Source organism: Nothoprocta perdicaria, unplaced genomic scaffold, assembly GCF_003342845.1.
Source record: "Nothoprocta perdicaria isolate Ctin4 unplaced genomic scaffold, notPer1 scaffold_111, whole genome shotgun sequence".
Lineage (NCBI taxonomy): Eukaryota > Metazoa > Chordata > Aves > Tinamiformes > Tinamidae > Nothoprocta > Nothoprocta perdicaria.
The window spans coordinates 2,229,541-2,245,210 of NW_020454217.1; the positions used below are offsets into that span (position 1 = coordinate 2,229,541).

At 38.9% G+C, this 15,670-nt stretch overlaps 1 protein-coding gene across 1 annotated transcript in view; it reads right to left on the reverse strand.

The window, feature by feature from the left end:
* BLNK (B cell linker) overlaps positions 1 to 15,670 on the reverse strand; it is a 79,792-nt gene that overhangs the window by 18,682 nt on the left and 45,440 nt on the right. The window contains exons 4-6 of the mRNA XM_026050985.1: positions 5,042 to 5,107; positions 2,085 to 2,141; positions 301 to 350 (exon numbers count right to left, since the gene is read on the reverse strand). Coding sequence (XP_025906770.1) covers positions 301 to 350; positions 2,085 to 2,141; positions 5,042 to 5,107 — 173 coding nt within the window. The remainder of the gene's footprint in view (positions 1 to 300; positions 351 to 2,084; positions 2,142 to 5,041; positions 5,108 to 15,670) is intronic.

Sequence of the window (15,670 nt, forward strand, 5' to 3'; positions counted from 1 at the left end):
GACTTCTACAGTACACCAATTAATTTATTCACTCTTTCCCATATTTATTTTCACTTTCACTTCACAGTTTGTCACAAAGGGACAAGGGGAGAGGGTAAATATTGATTCTGGTAACATTGATTCTGAAGGAGCAGTTGCTGTTTGCTCATGGGTTGTCTTGCTTTCATGTTTCATAAGTGTGGCAATAGCACATTTGCCAAAAGGAAATTGTGAGGGAATGCAAAGCTGAGCTTACTGTAGGCATATAGGCATCAAATACACACAGATATACAGTTTAAATTTCTATTAATCCAGTCTTACCTGAAGCATAGTCTCTTTTTGGTACACTTGGTGGTGGTTTTTTTTTCAGCCTGTAAACAATAATTATTAAACTTACAATCCAATATTTTAATAATAGCTAAAAGGAAATATCAGCGACATAAAACACTGATGACAAAAGATATCTGCAGCTGAACAAATACAGATTATCAGGGCAGATGCTTAGCAGAGAGCTGCAAGAGAATACTCCGAAAAGCTGGAAACACAGGAAATTAGACTCCAATCTGAGATATTTTTGCTCAGATCATATTTTGGAAGAACAGCTTCCTTGCCCCTCTCTTTTTCACTTTCAATACCAAATCTGATGACATCAGTGTCAGAGATAAATATACATCTCTCTAATAAGATAATCTGTTTTCCCAAGTCTGTAGCAAGAAAAAAAGGGTATGGTACTCTGGTTCTGTTTTATAACTGTTGCTTTGCATGCTCTTTAGTTTCTGATTGATGTCTAGATGTGTAACAGGTCTCTCAAAACCAGATTCTGTTTCTATCTGCTATTATTTTATGCTGTTAGAGCCTTTTTGGCAAATTCTATTTCAATAGCTTTTTTAGAATTACAGTCTGTTGATATTACTTCATTAGTGTTCTAACACTACCTTATGAAAACGGAACATATTTGTGTGTAAAGTCAAACCAAATGGTGACATTATAGAACAGAATTATCTGAAGAAAGTTTTGCTTTTTGAGGTAATAAAAAAATACCAATTTATATTAAAATGAATCTCTAAAATAACCTGTTTCTCTGTAGCACTGATGGGACCTCACCATAGATCTGAGCCTTTGCCCACCTGACTGATGACTTCAGTCATTCTTCAACCATGAAGTTTCTTGATGTTATTTGTTTGCAGAAATGACCAAATTATTTACAAAGAATATTGTTCACAGAGAATTAAAAATATTTTCTTGTGATTCTCTGAGCAACAGTGAAGTCTACAAATTTTGTTTTACAGATCAGATTTGACAATGTTTAAGTCTCAAGCACCCTGCTGAGCTGCTGCTGTTGGGATCAGAGGGCAACCCAGGGTGGCTGCTCTCCGACACTCATGCATCAATATACAAGTTTGTTTCAAGCCTGTTTTGAAAAATGCTTTGGCTACTTTTGAATTGATTTCATAGAATTCGATTGCTCAGATATTCACAGAATATGAACATGCATGAATGAAGCAGCGCCCAGTAAAAACACTGCTAAAGCGCAAACAAAAAATCAGGCATGTTGTTACAAAATATTTATCCCGCTTTGTTCATTAGTAACAACACTAACGAAGGAGAACTGCATCTTTCTAGTCTTTTGCTTCCTGCAGCAGGAATGCTGTTTGGTGTAAATGCAGTGCAGTTGACAGTAAATTACCAAGCATTAACAGCGCTGCTGCTGTGTTCAGCCCAGGTTAGCACTGGCAGGTTAGAAAGAAAAACGCAGGGCCACTGCCAGGACAGAGAGCAGCCGCACACAGTAGTGTCGAGAGGGTGGACCAAAATCCATCCATGTTCTTTGCAACACGTGTCCTGAAATGCTCAGAGACAGCGGGGACCGGCTCTGTTGGAAAAGGGTGGGATGAGGCAAGAGGCCCCCAGGCTGCAGGGTGGAACAGGCGTCGCAGCCCACAGATCCAAAGCACTAAGCCAAAGATTTCAACACTTAGTCCCGGGCCCTGTAAATCCTGGCAGTGGCCCTGATGGAAAGTGTAAATAGGCGACAGCAAGCAGCACACGAAGCACAGAGCAGAGCTCCGTGTCCACGCAGCCTGTGGTGCTCCAAGGTAGCATACCGATCCCAAGTATCTTTGCCAGTTTTGCAAATTAAGGCCACTTGCTCATTTTGGAACCTGAATATCAATAGAAGAAAAGAAATCATGTTTCTGTCACAGAGCTGCTGAAACTGTTCCAGGGCACATCTACATTTGCTCAAGTCCCTTCAAACACTTATGCTAAAATTCAAATCCACCTAAAGATCTCACTGTACTGGCATGACATATTGACGCCAGAACTGAAATTCAGGATTTTTTTGAATTCAGTTGCAGCTTTGCTTTTCACTCTGCAGAGCTGGAATTCTACCTGCTGTGCAAACTGCAGTGCAAGCCCCAGAACCTGCTCCCAATGCCAAGGGGCTGTTTCCTGGTATTTCAGATATACACACAGATGCTTGCAGTGTGACAACCGACTCATTCCTGTGCCCCGGGCACCAATGACAGAGGATAGAGATCAAATCCCAACTCAGGATACATATTTAAGTAGAAGAAAGAATGATTTAACTTAGCTTTTAACTCAGTTATTTAAAATTATAAACAAATGCAATTTCCATGTAAAATATTCTAATATTAGTACTCAGTCTTGGACTTAAAGCTTGTGAAACATCTCTGTTTTAGCTCTAATGGCTTGTGGCGGGGTGAGGACAGAGGTGAGGGAAACAAAACAAAACAAAAACAAACAAACAAAAACACCCACCATGATCATGACTTATTTTCTTTTAATTTAATAGAAAATAAGTATTATCTGGAGATTTTCAAGTCTCAGGGAAATTTCGTTTCTAAAGGATTCATCCATAAAATCTATGGAACATATTTACAGATTTTTAGAAGCAATGTAATACATCTTACTACATCATTAGCTTTGATAAATGCTAATTAACCCATTAATATTTGAGGCATTTCATGGAATGAGGCCTCATGCTGCTCACACAGGAACACAGCGCATCACCCAAACACAAAATAACTTTAGGAGAATAAGTTTCTTAAAGAAAACAAAAACATACATCCTGACACTTCCCCGTACGGCCTGCTGCAGTTGATCCAGCAAAGCTTTTTGAGGCATGTACTTAACTTTGGCCAACTAACAAGTCCTATAGGAATTACAAGTATTCTTAAAGTTATGCTTAAAATCAATATCACATATACGCGTTTTCCCAAACTACATGGGGAAGCTGTAATGAACTGCAGCAGAAATCTGTTTTTTTTCTGCTCTAGCAACACTTGCTTTTAAGCAAAATGTCCCCAGCAAAGCAAGCACATTTCTGTACTTGCAATACTTTAATTCTGTGTTTTTGCTCCTTCCCCCAGCTTCTAAGATGTGCCCCAAATACCTTCATTTTCAAGAACCCATCCTCTTCTTAAAAAAAGATTTTTACTTGATAGGATTTATAAAAATTATGTCAACATCCTCACTGAGTGGAGTATTTATAGTGTACATTACTCCCGAGTACATTAGATCATCACACTTGTGATTAAAAGATGAAGTAATTGAGCTTTGTCCAAGAGCTTGTCAGAATTCCAGACACAAGGATGCTAGCTGGCAGAGACACTTTTGGAGCTGTCTTCTTATGACTCAGTGGAATAGGTTGTTATAGCTTTGGAATTGCATGAAATTGATGATTTCATCATCAATGACAAAAAAGAAATTGGTGATTGCATGAAATAAATTTGCAGTTGTTTTTAATATTCTTGCTATCCTTTTGTATATTTTTTTTACAATGTGCTGTAGTATTGAGCGGCTTATAGTTGATTTTTCTTGGTTTTACTTCAATGAAATACTATTGTCCTAACAAAAATCTTCAGGCTGTAACATAGAGACCCTCCAACCATACTATTTAGCTTACTCTTTTAGGTTGCCAACTCCTGATTTTATTGTAAAGACTCATTATGTTTTGGGTAAAGATTGACTTCTTTTTTAACCCTTCATCTCATAATTCGTGCTCTGACTTCCTAGCTGGGGGGGGGGTAGAATGTGAGCTTTATGCTGCAGTCACCCATTAGAGAAGTTTTTATAAGCTTGCTTTTTTGTTGATTTGTTTTTTCCAGGCAGACAATTTGCTGCCTCAAGCTACAAGCTTGAAATGCCTCTGTTTCTGCCATCTGGTTTCCCCTTGGAGGTGTTTGCACTGCATCCAATAGCATTAACTATACTTAAATTACTCTGAAGTAGAAAGCCAAAACAGAGGAAAAACAAAAACACACACAAGAACACAACGCACTTGTTTAAGAACATTTTCTTTTAAAAAAGGGAAACATCTTTTATGTATGAGGGCTCTATTCGTAGAGTCCTCAATGTGTCCTTTCTGAAATCATCGTACGTGTCGTCTATTAATTAACTTGCAAGAATACTTAGTACTTCAGTAGTCAATAACCCCTACGCAAAGAAAGAGGTCTGAATGAGGGAATTGCATCCAAATGGAAATTCAATGCAAATGAGCTATTTCATTAAAAAAAAAGGCAGTGCAATAAATAGCTAATCACTTTCAATAGGCAGTTGACTAGACACAGCAAATGGTGTTGTCATTTGAGAAGGATGTAGAATTACTGAAGCTTCACTCCATGTTTAAAAGTATATTATGAATATTTTGCAATACTCATGCTTGTGACATCAATATTTATACTGTTTTGCACTTACAGGAATAAGGGTGTTAGGTAAAGAGGGCTTTTGTTTTATGGGACTCAAACACTGGAGAATTTAGCATTTTTATGGGACTATGATGCCTGACCAGTTGGTTCAAGGTGGAGTTCAAATTAATTTTTAATTGCAGCAGGTAGTCTAAAGAGCAACTTGAGGAAAACGGCAAACACTCAAACAGCAGACGATGAGCGTTGCCAGAGAATGAGTACAAAAGCATCTCTTAACATACATTGAAGTACATCCCTCTCGAATGACATGGTTCTCTCTTTAGTGTTATATGTTATGTTAATCATCTGAGCTTTAAAAAAACAAAAAGCTAGTACTGATATTTCAAACTTACTTTTTGAACTTGTTTATTATCCCAGTTTCATTTTTCTTGATGTCATGCACCATCTTTTGAAGTTTCCTGTAAAATATTAAAGCAGGATTAAAATAACCGTGTGATTGAGCACTCATATATAAATTAAGAAAAATAAGGAAACATATTACATACATACAAAAAAGGAAACATTGTTTTCCTTTTAGAGTAAACACCAAAAAATAATAATTTTTAATAAGTATTAAATTTTTAAAAGCATTCATGTATGATGCTCTTTGGCATGATTTGTTTTATCCTTTCCTGTACCACAACTCAATTTAAACAACTTGCCTAAGTTCCAGGGCATCAGGAAAGAACTTCATTGCCTGAATTAATAGTTTATAATACCTTAATATTAACTTTTTCTTCAGAACTGGCTTTGCGCGACTCATTCCATCAGTGGACAGTTCCCCTCCTTCCTGTAATTATGTGTCTGTAGTTATTACAGGAGTGTGAGGAGGTGGGACAGATATGTCCCTGCCCTACCATGCCCAGGTCATCAGAGAAACCACTAGAGGATTTGTGACCTTGAGCTGTAAAAACGCATCAGCTCAGGACTCCAGTCACACGCACCGACAGCCAAAACCAGAGCTGGCTCCTACTTTTCAATTAGTTGCCCCAATTCCATAGAAAATACGCTTGTCAAAGCTATTTAAGTTAAACAACTCATTCTTTTTAAATAGATAGCTATTATTTTAGAATTCTACTTCCCTTCCCATTTGAAAAATATCACAAAAATCAAATTATTTTCAGAAACAAAGATATAACATTGCAAAAAATACTGATTTATAACAGATACTGTTAGAAATTTGAGTTTAATAGGAATTGCATGTATTTTTATTTTTTCCCCCAACAATTTATTTTCTATTCAATTAAATGAAACATCCCGTATTAGACCCGAGCTGAAGATTTTATCTAAACCAATAGAAGAAATGATAATTCAAAATGGGTTTTAAAAAAAATTCCTTGCGTTTGTCATTATAAATTGCCCATGTCATTTTATATTTCAGTCTTGGCTGTCTTATTGCTGAAGCAAGATCTGATACCAATAGGATCTTCAAAGCTTTCCTTTGGTAAAGGCAACTAATCCTTATTTGGGGACTTGCTTAAAAAATGGCTTTTAGATAGCTGAGTAAAGCTACATTTCTGGTATCCTGAAATAAAGAACAAAGCTTATTTTTCATCTTAACACTATTTGTCAGCAGAGCAATCTGATCTTTTTATAGAATCACAGAGGTGGGATGGGACCTGTGGACCTGTGAGCCCAACCTCCCTGCTCAAGCTGGGTCATCTGGAGGATGTTGTCCAGGATTGTGTCCAAGCAGCTTTTGAGCACCTCCAATGAAGGCTGCTCTGGACATCCTGTGCCCAGTCACCCTCATGGCAGAGACATTTTGCCTTATGTTCCTGTGCTTCAGTTTGGGCCTGATGCCTCTTGTCCTATCACCGGGCCCCACTCTTAAGAGTCCGACCCCATCCGCTCTATACTCCCCTTCAGATACTTATACATATTGCTAATATTCCCCTTCAGTCTTCCCTTCTCCAGGGAGAACAGGCTCAGCTCTCAGCTTTCTCATGTGAGGGATGCCCCAGTCCCTTCATCATCTTAATAACTTTTTCATAATGTCAGCAAGAATTGAAGGGTATTTCTCATTTTCAGCAGCCCCGCCATGCATCAGTTCTGCTCTATCCAAGCCGATCATGGGTCAGATACATAAGGATTATTCCTAGAGCCTAAATTTTTGCCTAGCTTTCCTTAGAAACCTATCTTTTTAGTTCTCCACTAAACAAAGAAATCATGAAAATAACCCTCTGAGAAATAATTCAGAGGCAGATCTTTCACTTTTGCTCAAACCTCATACCATTAATTTACAGCAGAAGAGCAAAATAACGGAAACTGTCGATACTAAATAAGGAAGACTTACTTACAGACGTGAGAAGTGAAAAGAAATGCTTAGAGATTTGCTGCAATTGAAAAAATCTATGAAAAACATCTATAAAAAAATGTTATCTAAATTAACTAGATCCATTAAACCTACACATTTGGGGCCAAGGCTCGAAAGAACTTCTGCTTTTGTGATTTTTTTTTTCCCCTTAAAACTACATTCAGTTTCCAGTTGTGCTTGAAGGATCAAAAATAGCCATCTTTTGCACTTTACTATTTCTATTTTGTGCCCCCGCTGGCACCTGGCAGTAGTTATAAAGAGAAGTAACAAGGAATCAAAAGAATCAGAGGAGAATTAAATTGTTCACTTGTAGTTTGGGAAGAATGGCTGTTTGTAAGCAGCTCTGTCCTTTTCAAAACTTTTTGCCAGCCATTAATTAAAATTGCATGCGAGTGTTAGTTATTTTTGCTCCAGTATTCATTTACCATTAGAGATGGGGCCCAAAGTTAAACCTGACTTTGGATTTAGAGCCGAGTGTTGCACAGGCCCTGCTTAGCTTGCAACGAGCCCGTGCGAGCGGGCAGGTAACCCATGTGTCGTGCAGTGGTCAGACTACTGTGGTCTGCAGCCACCAAAATAGTTTTCTTCATTTAAGACAATCTCCCCAGATCTTCTAAGCAGAGAGAAGTTTTTATGGGACAAACTAACCAGAGTGGCAGCCTTGAGAGAATCTGGGTCTGCCATGGTCCCTGCGGACACCTTGCTGCAGATCCTTAACTACAACTTTCCTCCTGACTCTGCAGCCTTGTGAAGGACCCTGCTGCTCACTACTGCTTATTCTCTTGGAATAAAGAGATATTAAAAATATTCAGGATCTTTAATTCACTAATACTGTAAATGAAAATAATCAAAGTACTGCTAGTTTCATCTTGCATTGCAGTTAAAAGTAATTAAGAGGTCAAACTTGGGAGTTGTATCAATCACCATTTCTTCTTTCAACTTTGTTTTGAGAGTTTGCATTCATAGTCTAAAAAGAGGCTTGATGATAGAGCTTGGGTTACTGTTAACCTCAGAAAACACTTTTCAGCACTATAGCTATTTAGGGATGCACTTCAACTATGGGACTAGTTTGGGACTGGTTTGGACCCTTGGTTCAGGGCTGGCAGCAGATGGGACAGATTTTCAAACTGCTGCCTCCGTTGCAAGTAGTAGACAAGCAAAAGAGGTTTGGAAATCATCTATAGGCTATAAGTGATGCTTCCACAAGGTTTTAATGTCTAACAAATACAATAGGAATTCTACAAGTTAGAAGAAACACAGACTGTTAAATGCATCTATCCACTCTGCACTCAGTACTTCATTTTAGAGCTCAGTAGCAGCAGACAACCGCTTAGTTCAGTGGATGGTCAGGCCTGTTACATAGGTAATAACTCCCTGATGACTGAAACAGTTTCCTTTACAGCTACTAGATAGTGACTCTCAAGTTTTAGCTTATCCCTTGAAACAGCTCTGTGCTGCCTTTGCCTACTGGGACTCTGAAGGCAGAGATCTTTGTTCTTTACCAGTGCCCAAAAAGAAGGGTTAATAGTCAAGCAAAACAATAGATATTTACAAAGCAGTTAGGCCACAAATCCTCAACAAACATTGAGCCACTTCTAGGAAACAGCTTTTTTATTAAATGAAAAAATGTGCTTTAAGTGTTCAGAGAACTTTACCAATATACTACTTGAGACTTAACTGTGCTCTTCTGACACAGGCAAACACAATTCCCATATTCGAGAAGAAAACACTGAGGTAGCTGCTGGTTAATGAGAGATTAAAGTGAAAAAGACTTAGGGAGATTAGATCCAGGTTTCTTGTTTCTGAATTCCCTACCAACCTGATACATGTGTGATTTTATCCTACCTAGCTAAAGCAACAAAAATGCTGAGGAAGAAAAATTATGTTCCCAGGCAGTGATCCAATTTGGAGATGAAATTGGGAAAGAATGAATGTAGTTTTTTAGAAAAGGTCCTTTCTGTTTCCCTGAGCACACTTTCCTTTGAGGTTCAAGGATAACTATTTCCATAATACCTTTTTGTTCTGTGCTACTGTTTTCCATATCTTCACTTTTGACCTCTAGCAATTCAGGATTACCTGATAGAATGGAAAAGGAGGTCACTAGCCACGATACGTATGTAAAGAAAGTTGCAAAGTTTTACCACTGCAACTACAATATAGCTTGAAAGGAGGCCTTGCTGTGCCATAAAACACCCAGCTGTGCTCGAGGACTGACAGAGCTGCCTTGAGATAAAACATAATGAAACAAAACCACCTTCTCTTTGATCTGGTCACAGCTCAGCATATGAGGAATGAAGGTAAAGCGAAGGAGAATGATTACATAGGGTAAAGGCTGGCCTGAGACACGTCCATATGCACTCAAAGATTAGCTGGAAGCCTCCAACTTCTCTGCTGAAGGTTTCCACAGTTAAAAATAGTAAAAAGGACAATACAAGTACCAAGAAGAAAAGAGACTATGTAATGAACTTTTAACTCCTATGTGAGCTGAGGTACAGAGTCCTCAGAATGGGGAAAGCTCTGTCTTATTCAGACAGTTCTCTGTAGTAAGGATTTCCCTCACCAGCTAAGTAAGCTACTGAGAAACTCTATCTACTACTATCACAAATCTGTGAGGACCTTGAAAAACATATAATGTAGCTAGAAAGACAGTAGGACTGGCATCCATTGAGACTGCCAAGATCACCCACAGAATCCCAAGCTGGCTTTGTGCTCTCCCTTCGCAGGGAATCCTGTGGGCCCTGGGGGTGGCACGTGCTCTGGAAGACCCTCTGCAGTGACCTTAGGACCTTTGGAACCTCCTTGCGCATGTTGCATGACCACAGCTTGCTTCTGTTCTTACAGAAGTGAGATTGCAAAGAAGGAACCCTATGTCCAGCCTCCTCTTCTTCTGCTCCTCACATAGCAGTTATTCCAGCTGGTGTTACTCACAGTTGGCCTTTATTTTGTGTTTCTATTAGCTTTTAGTTTTATAAACAGAAGTGCAGGTGACAAAATTAAGAAGGAAGGTTATTGCTCCTGGAGCAGGGGTGTTGGACTAGATGATCTCCAGAGATCCCTTCCAACCTTAGTGATTCTGCAGTTCTGTGAATCCTGCTTACTGTGTGAGGAAAAACATGCTCATCAAGAAAGGGACTTGTAAAAGCACCACTTGAGATTTTGGAAAGTTTGAAGCTCCAGCCTTGCACAATCTTCTCCAACTAGGTTAATGAACAAGATCACTGTCATAGGTGCAATTGGCTTCCACCAGCACCATGACTTGCTCTTTGTGCAAGAACACTGATTTAGCAAACTGAATGAGAGTATCTTCATAAGATGTAGCTTTGTGATACTTGTGCAACTATAACAACCTAATTGAACCTAATTTATATATATATTCTTTCCTGTTCCAGGTGCAAAAGGAAATTCTCAAATGCAGATGGCATCTAATTCCCTCTTTTGAGCCTGCTGCAGAAGCTTCAGAGCTCCTCACATGCACACTACTGCACTGTGTTCTACCTGCAAGCTGGCATCGTGGTGGTGAGTTTTTTTGCCACTGCTCTCTAATGTAGACATGCAAAGCTAGATTCTTGGAGTGCAGTCAGTCAAACTGCTCCAGTTGCTGTTGATTTGCAGTCTGAACTACTGCCCTCCATGGTCTCTGGGGGCTTATGGCAGCCACCCCCCTGAAAGGCTTTTTGTAGTGGGAAAAGAGGAAGTTTGGAGGTAGAAGTGGTAACTTATGGCACCAAACTATCAGTTCATAGTAGAGCCTTTGATCTTTATCTGTAAAGGCTATCTCCAAGCTGTGAGGAAACCAGTTGAAAGAGGCTTGCTTATGAGAAGAGATAAATTGCAGATACCTATCTTGGAGGAAGCAGACTCAACACATTGTCTTCACCTGCAATCATGAGATATACAAGAGGAGGCGGCTATAAATATTACTGTTTTGTCAAGAATGTTGACTCTTTCCTTGAAAGCCAAACAGCATCCTATTCCACTTGCTTCTGAATCATCCATTATTCTGTCTAGAGGCAAAGCCTGGAGCAGGTGTGTGTTTACATGGTATACACAGGGGCAGAGAAAGACTAAATATTGATTATATTTTTCATCCTCATACGCCCTCTAGATAATCTTGTCAAACAGCTATTCTCTTTTTCTAGAAAGAGACAGACAGACAATCCAAGTATGGAGTATGTAAAGGCTTATTATATCCTAGGCAAAACATAAAACTAAATGGTAAAAGGAGCTTAATTTGAGGAGACTGGGAATTCTGCAAATTTAAATATACCTGCATTTTAATGTGATCTTGACTTCACCAGGAAATCCCTATCCTTGGAAAGGGCTCATAAGTAATATGAATAATTAGTTTTATGACCTGTATAGGCATATGCAGATTTATCAGTAGGGTTAAGACAACTGAAGCCCTATCAGTGACATTGACTGTGTAACACAACTGCTCCTGAATTTGAGAGCGTGGCTGAGGCTCATTCTGGATATGTATGAGTAGTGTATTAATAAATAGTCAGCTGTTTAAATCAGAGAGTAGTATTTTAAAAAATAATTTAACAGAGAATAATAGATCTGGTTCCAATTATCTTTACTTGTGGAGCCTTCACAGATATTTTTGCATATCCAAAGATCTGTGAGGGTTGGATGCTTTTTAGTACAGCCTTTTAAAATAGAAATATTTAATACAGCAGCTCTGAGGACATTTCAGGTAGGTGCACCTCTTCTTTTAATCCAACTTGTTCTCTCATTAAGGTCATAAAGGAGATGCCAAAAATGCTTTTATCCTTAACTGGAAAACAGTAACACTGCAAGTAATACAATATCGCAGGTCGCTTGTGGACACAGTCAATTTGGAGGTATCTTGTGCTCTGCAACTGACTTGCTCTGTTCTGCTGCTTCTTGATTAAATGACCCCTTGTATATGCTGGTTGTAGATATCAGCTGACATATATAAAAAGAATTGCCACACAGAAGCTATATTCACAAAGCCTGCTGCATTCTCTTGAAATTCTCTCTGCAAGCAGCAGAGGGAAACTAAGTGTACTAAGTGCCCTAGAACTAAGTGCACTAAGTACTAAGAAGTAATCAAGTTACTGTAAAATACTATTCAAATTAAAACTCCCTGCTCCATGCCTCCCTAGTGACTAGTGCTCAGCAGTGCTCTGCTTATCTCAGAGCAAGGACAGAATTGGGGAGAGTTTAACCAAAAAGGGGAAATGCAAAGTCATTGCAGGGTAGTGAATAAAGACAGAACTTGGTACAGATACCGAAAATTTCCATCTATCAATTGTAATATTGCCTCTAGCCACAACTCTACCAGCAATTTGAGAGGTGAGATAAAACTCCTGCAGACATGTAGGCTGAAAGCACGGTACAGTTGCATAGAAGAAACAAAGGTGAATGGAATAGTAGGAAAACTGAAGAAATAAAACCTAAAAACATGAGTGAACAGAACATGGAAACAGGAAAGCTTATCTTTCATTTAGGGTTGGAAGAGAGTGAGTTAAAGTCTTGCTAATGTAGGCACATAAAAGATGGCATCTATAAGCTCACTTTATGATCTGAATGCAGACTTCAGCAGTGTCTATGTGTTTGTTCTAAAAAGATGGGTTTAATCCACTGACTGCGTAGATTTTGAAGAATACAAAATGGTGTGCTTTTTCACTGGGCTGGAAAACTTTGTGGCCTCAATGGCATGAGGGCAAGACTCTCCACTGAAAAAAAAAAAGCAGAGGTCCTGAGTGTTTAGATAAAACATCTCACTTTATACTTAAGCCAAAAGGGCATTTATATGCATAGTGGTCTGCATTTGTTCAATTATTAGTACTCTGACAACTGAACAAACTTTCTAGAGCTTCTAGAGATGGCATTAAATATTCCCATTAACCTGTTTCTAGAGACAAAATAAGCCCAGATAACTTAAGCTAGCCAATATTTGCAAGTCACTAACATTGGAACCAATGGAATAGCTTTTAGGTAAACAAGTGCTAGCCACTGTATTTTGGGAAGGTTGGAATGGAATGTGGTAAGTGCAAAGTCCAGGGGAGAGAAAGATTCATGGACTGATTAAACTAACAGAAAGCTGGAGGAAACAGATTTATACAGCTTCAGCATTTAATCACAGCTCCATGTTTTCCTGGCAAACTGGACCTAATAACCCCATAGGAAGAATTCATATTTGTACTTATCAAGACAGTAAATTTGACCAGAAACCTCCTTTTCCCCATTCTTCTGTTCCTTTCCAATGTGCAAAAGCAAGACAAGCAGCATCATGACTTAATGTGGCTTTGCATTCAGCTCCCATTTTGTTGGGTAAAAACGCTGGTGTGCCACAGTAGCTGCTGTTTCAATTGAATATCACTGCACGGTAGAAAGGTGTCAGGAGGGGCTGGAAGCTGAGGTGGAAACCCTGTGGTTTGCCAATGACATTCATTCCCAAGGCGAGGCTAATTTAATAGGAGATAAATTAATTTATGTGGTGCATACAAATAGAGGAAGTTGAGGCTCTCACTAGAAAACAGACTGGGAAGAAGAGCAGATCTGGATGAGCTATGAGTTGACCAAAGAGGCAGTGATGAGCGACTAGAAGGGGTCACACTGATAATTTCACAGCAGAACATTTCCTCTGGTGTGGGCCAGAGGCCACAGAGCAGCAGGGAACCACCTCGGGTATTTGCATATCCTTTTCTCTGAAGGCTACAGGTAAAAGGGGGTCAAATGCTAAAGCTGGAGGTTGATTGGAGGTCAGTTACGGTACCTGATATAGTAGGGAGCATTCTCTACCTTATTCTGAAACTCTTTTTTTTAAGGTCTTTTTGATTGTGTTTTTATTCTGATTCTGAAGTACAGGGTGTTAAAATTAGAGTTTAAAAAAAAATAGATTACTACTATTTACTACTGACAGGAAAAAATAAGTTTATAGTAATAAAAAAAACACAATACAAAACTAAAGTTCAAATTTTCCCTGTGAATTTTCTCAAAGAGGAAGTATTCCCTATAATAAAATATCTTCTATATGGAAGTCACCAGTTTAAACAAACTCATTTTCTGTTTATGCACGTTCAAGAAAAATATCAAACTAAAATTGATTAAAGTTAGGGGAAATATGTTGTCAAAGTGCCCTAATTGCAATTGCAAGCAATGTCCACAACCACTATCAATGTGGTAAAGAAACACCTGAGGCCGATTTTAGTTCTTATTGGGGAGATAAACAAAGGAGTTGAATATGTTAATAATTCAGATCTGAAACAAGATGCAAGAAAAGACCTAACAGTTACAGTCAAGCCATCTGTATCACCAGGAAATTAGTGAGGACCAGAAATACCTTCAAATTTAATAGACATCTAGCAGACATTCAGAGTCTTAGGAAATCTCAAATCTCCACTGGATTTTAACAGTATAAGGATTTAAGCCCTCCTGTTTAGCAAAGAATATTAAGACAGGAGGATTGACATTGTACTACAAATAAACTCACACACTTTTCCAACTTGGGGGAAAAATATAAAAGTTAGTCGCTTTTTTCATAGATTTGGAAGTTATAGTTGGAAGCAGTGATTTTAAGGCTTCTTTAGGAAAAGAAGTACAATGAGTTAATGAAGTCACCCGAAGTGGTGACATTAAACCGCACTCTTCAGAACTGGTGAAGTGACCTGTTTGCAAGGGGGAAGTTGTCATCTTCATGACCTTAGACAAATGAAAGCTTGTGGTGAACGCCTGGCCGATGCCAGGCCTCGCCTGCACAGCGCGGTGGTAACGACGCCTTTGAAAATGGCTTTGTGCTGCAGAGCCCAAAACCGCCCCGAGGGAAGGGTCATTATCAAGGTTTGTGGTTGGAGCCAAGCATGCAGTAAGGCTGAAGAGACATACACTGTAACTCTGTAGAGTCGTACACTGCAGCTGGAAATTATTTAAGGGTAGGAATCAGAGAACCTTAGTTTGAGGAGGCTGAACCACAGGAGATTCTCTAAGTTTGCCGCTATATCTTTTAAGTTGCTAACTTCATGTTACCTTTGCCAAGTGTCCTCCTTGATTGGGTGCCTCTATTTCTGTATACATTCCTCTGAAGCATAAAATTATTTTCTGAAAGTTTAGGGTGAAATCAAGGCACACCAAAGCCTGCCATGTTAGCATGGCTATTGCTTGTGCGTTTTACTCCACACTTAAAGCTATTCTTTAAGTAGCACCTACAAATACTTTGTATGTGCCACAAGTTAATTTAACTCCTATTAAGTTAGCCTAGCCTTGTAATTCATGCTCTCCATGGAAGCTAGGAGAATACATAGTACACATACTTGTATAATACCATGCTTACCTTATCACTACCTAAAAATAATTCTGGAATTCCCTGAAGTCCCAGCATTCCTATCTGATATCCAAGTTAATTGTGCAACTTAATTGCAACTGCAAACACTCTCCTTAACCAAAACATGGTAGTTAAAGAGGCACCTAAGACCAAGTTTAGTTCTTATCGTTGAGAAAAACAAAGGAGTTGAATATGTTAATGGTTCTGATCCCAAACAAGACCTGCCAATGCAACAAAAGGCTAGGTCTGGCGTATTCAAATATACCCACTGAGGATGGTGAGATTATCAGAACCACTTAGTGCCTTTTTTTTTTTTTCCTTCAGATCTACATTTGAAAAACAAAAGAAAAAAGCTCCTAGGCTTGCACACCAACA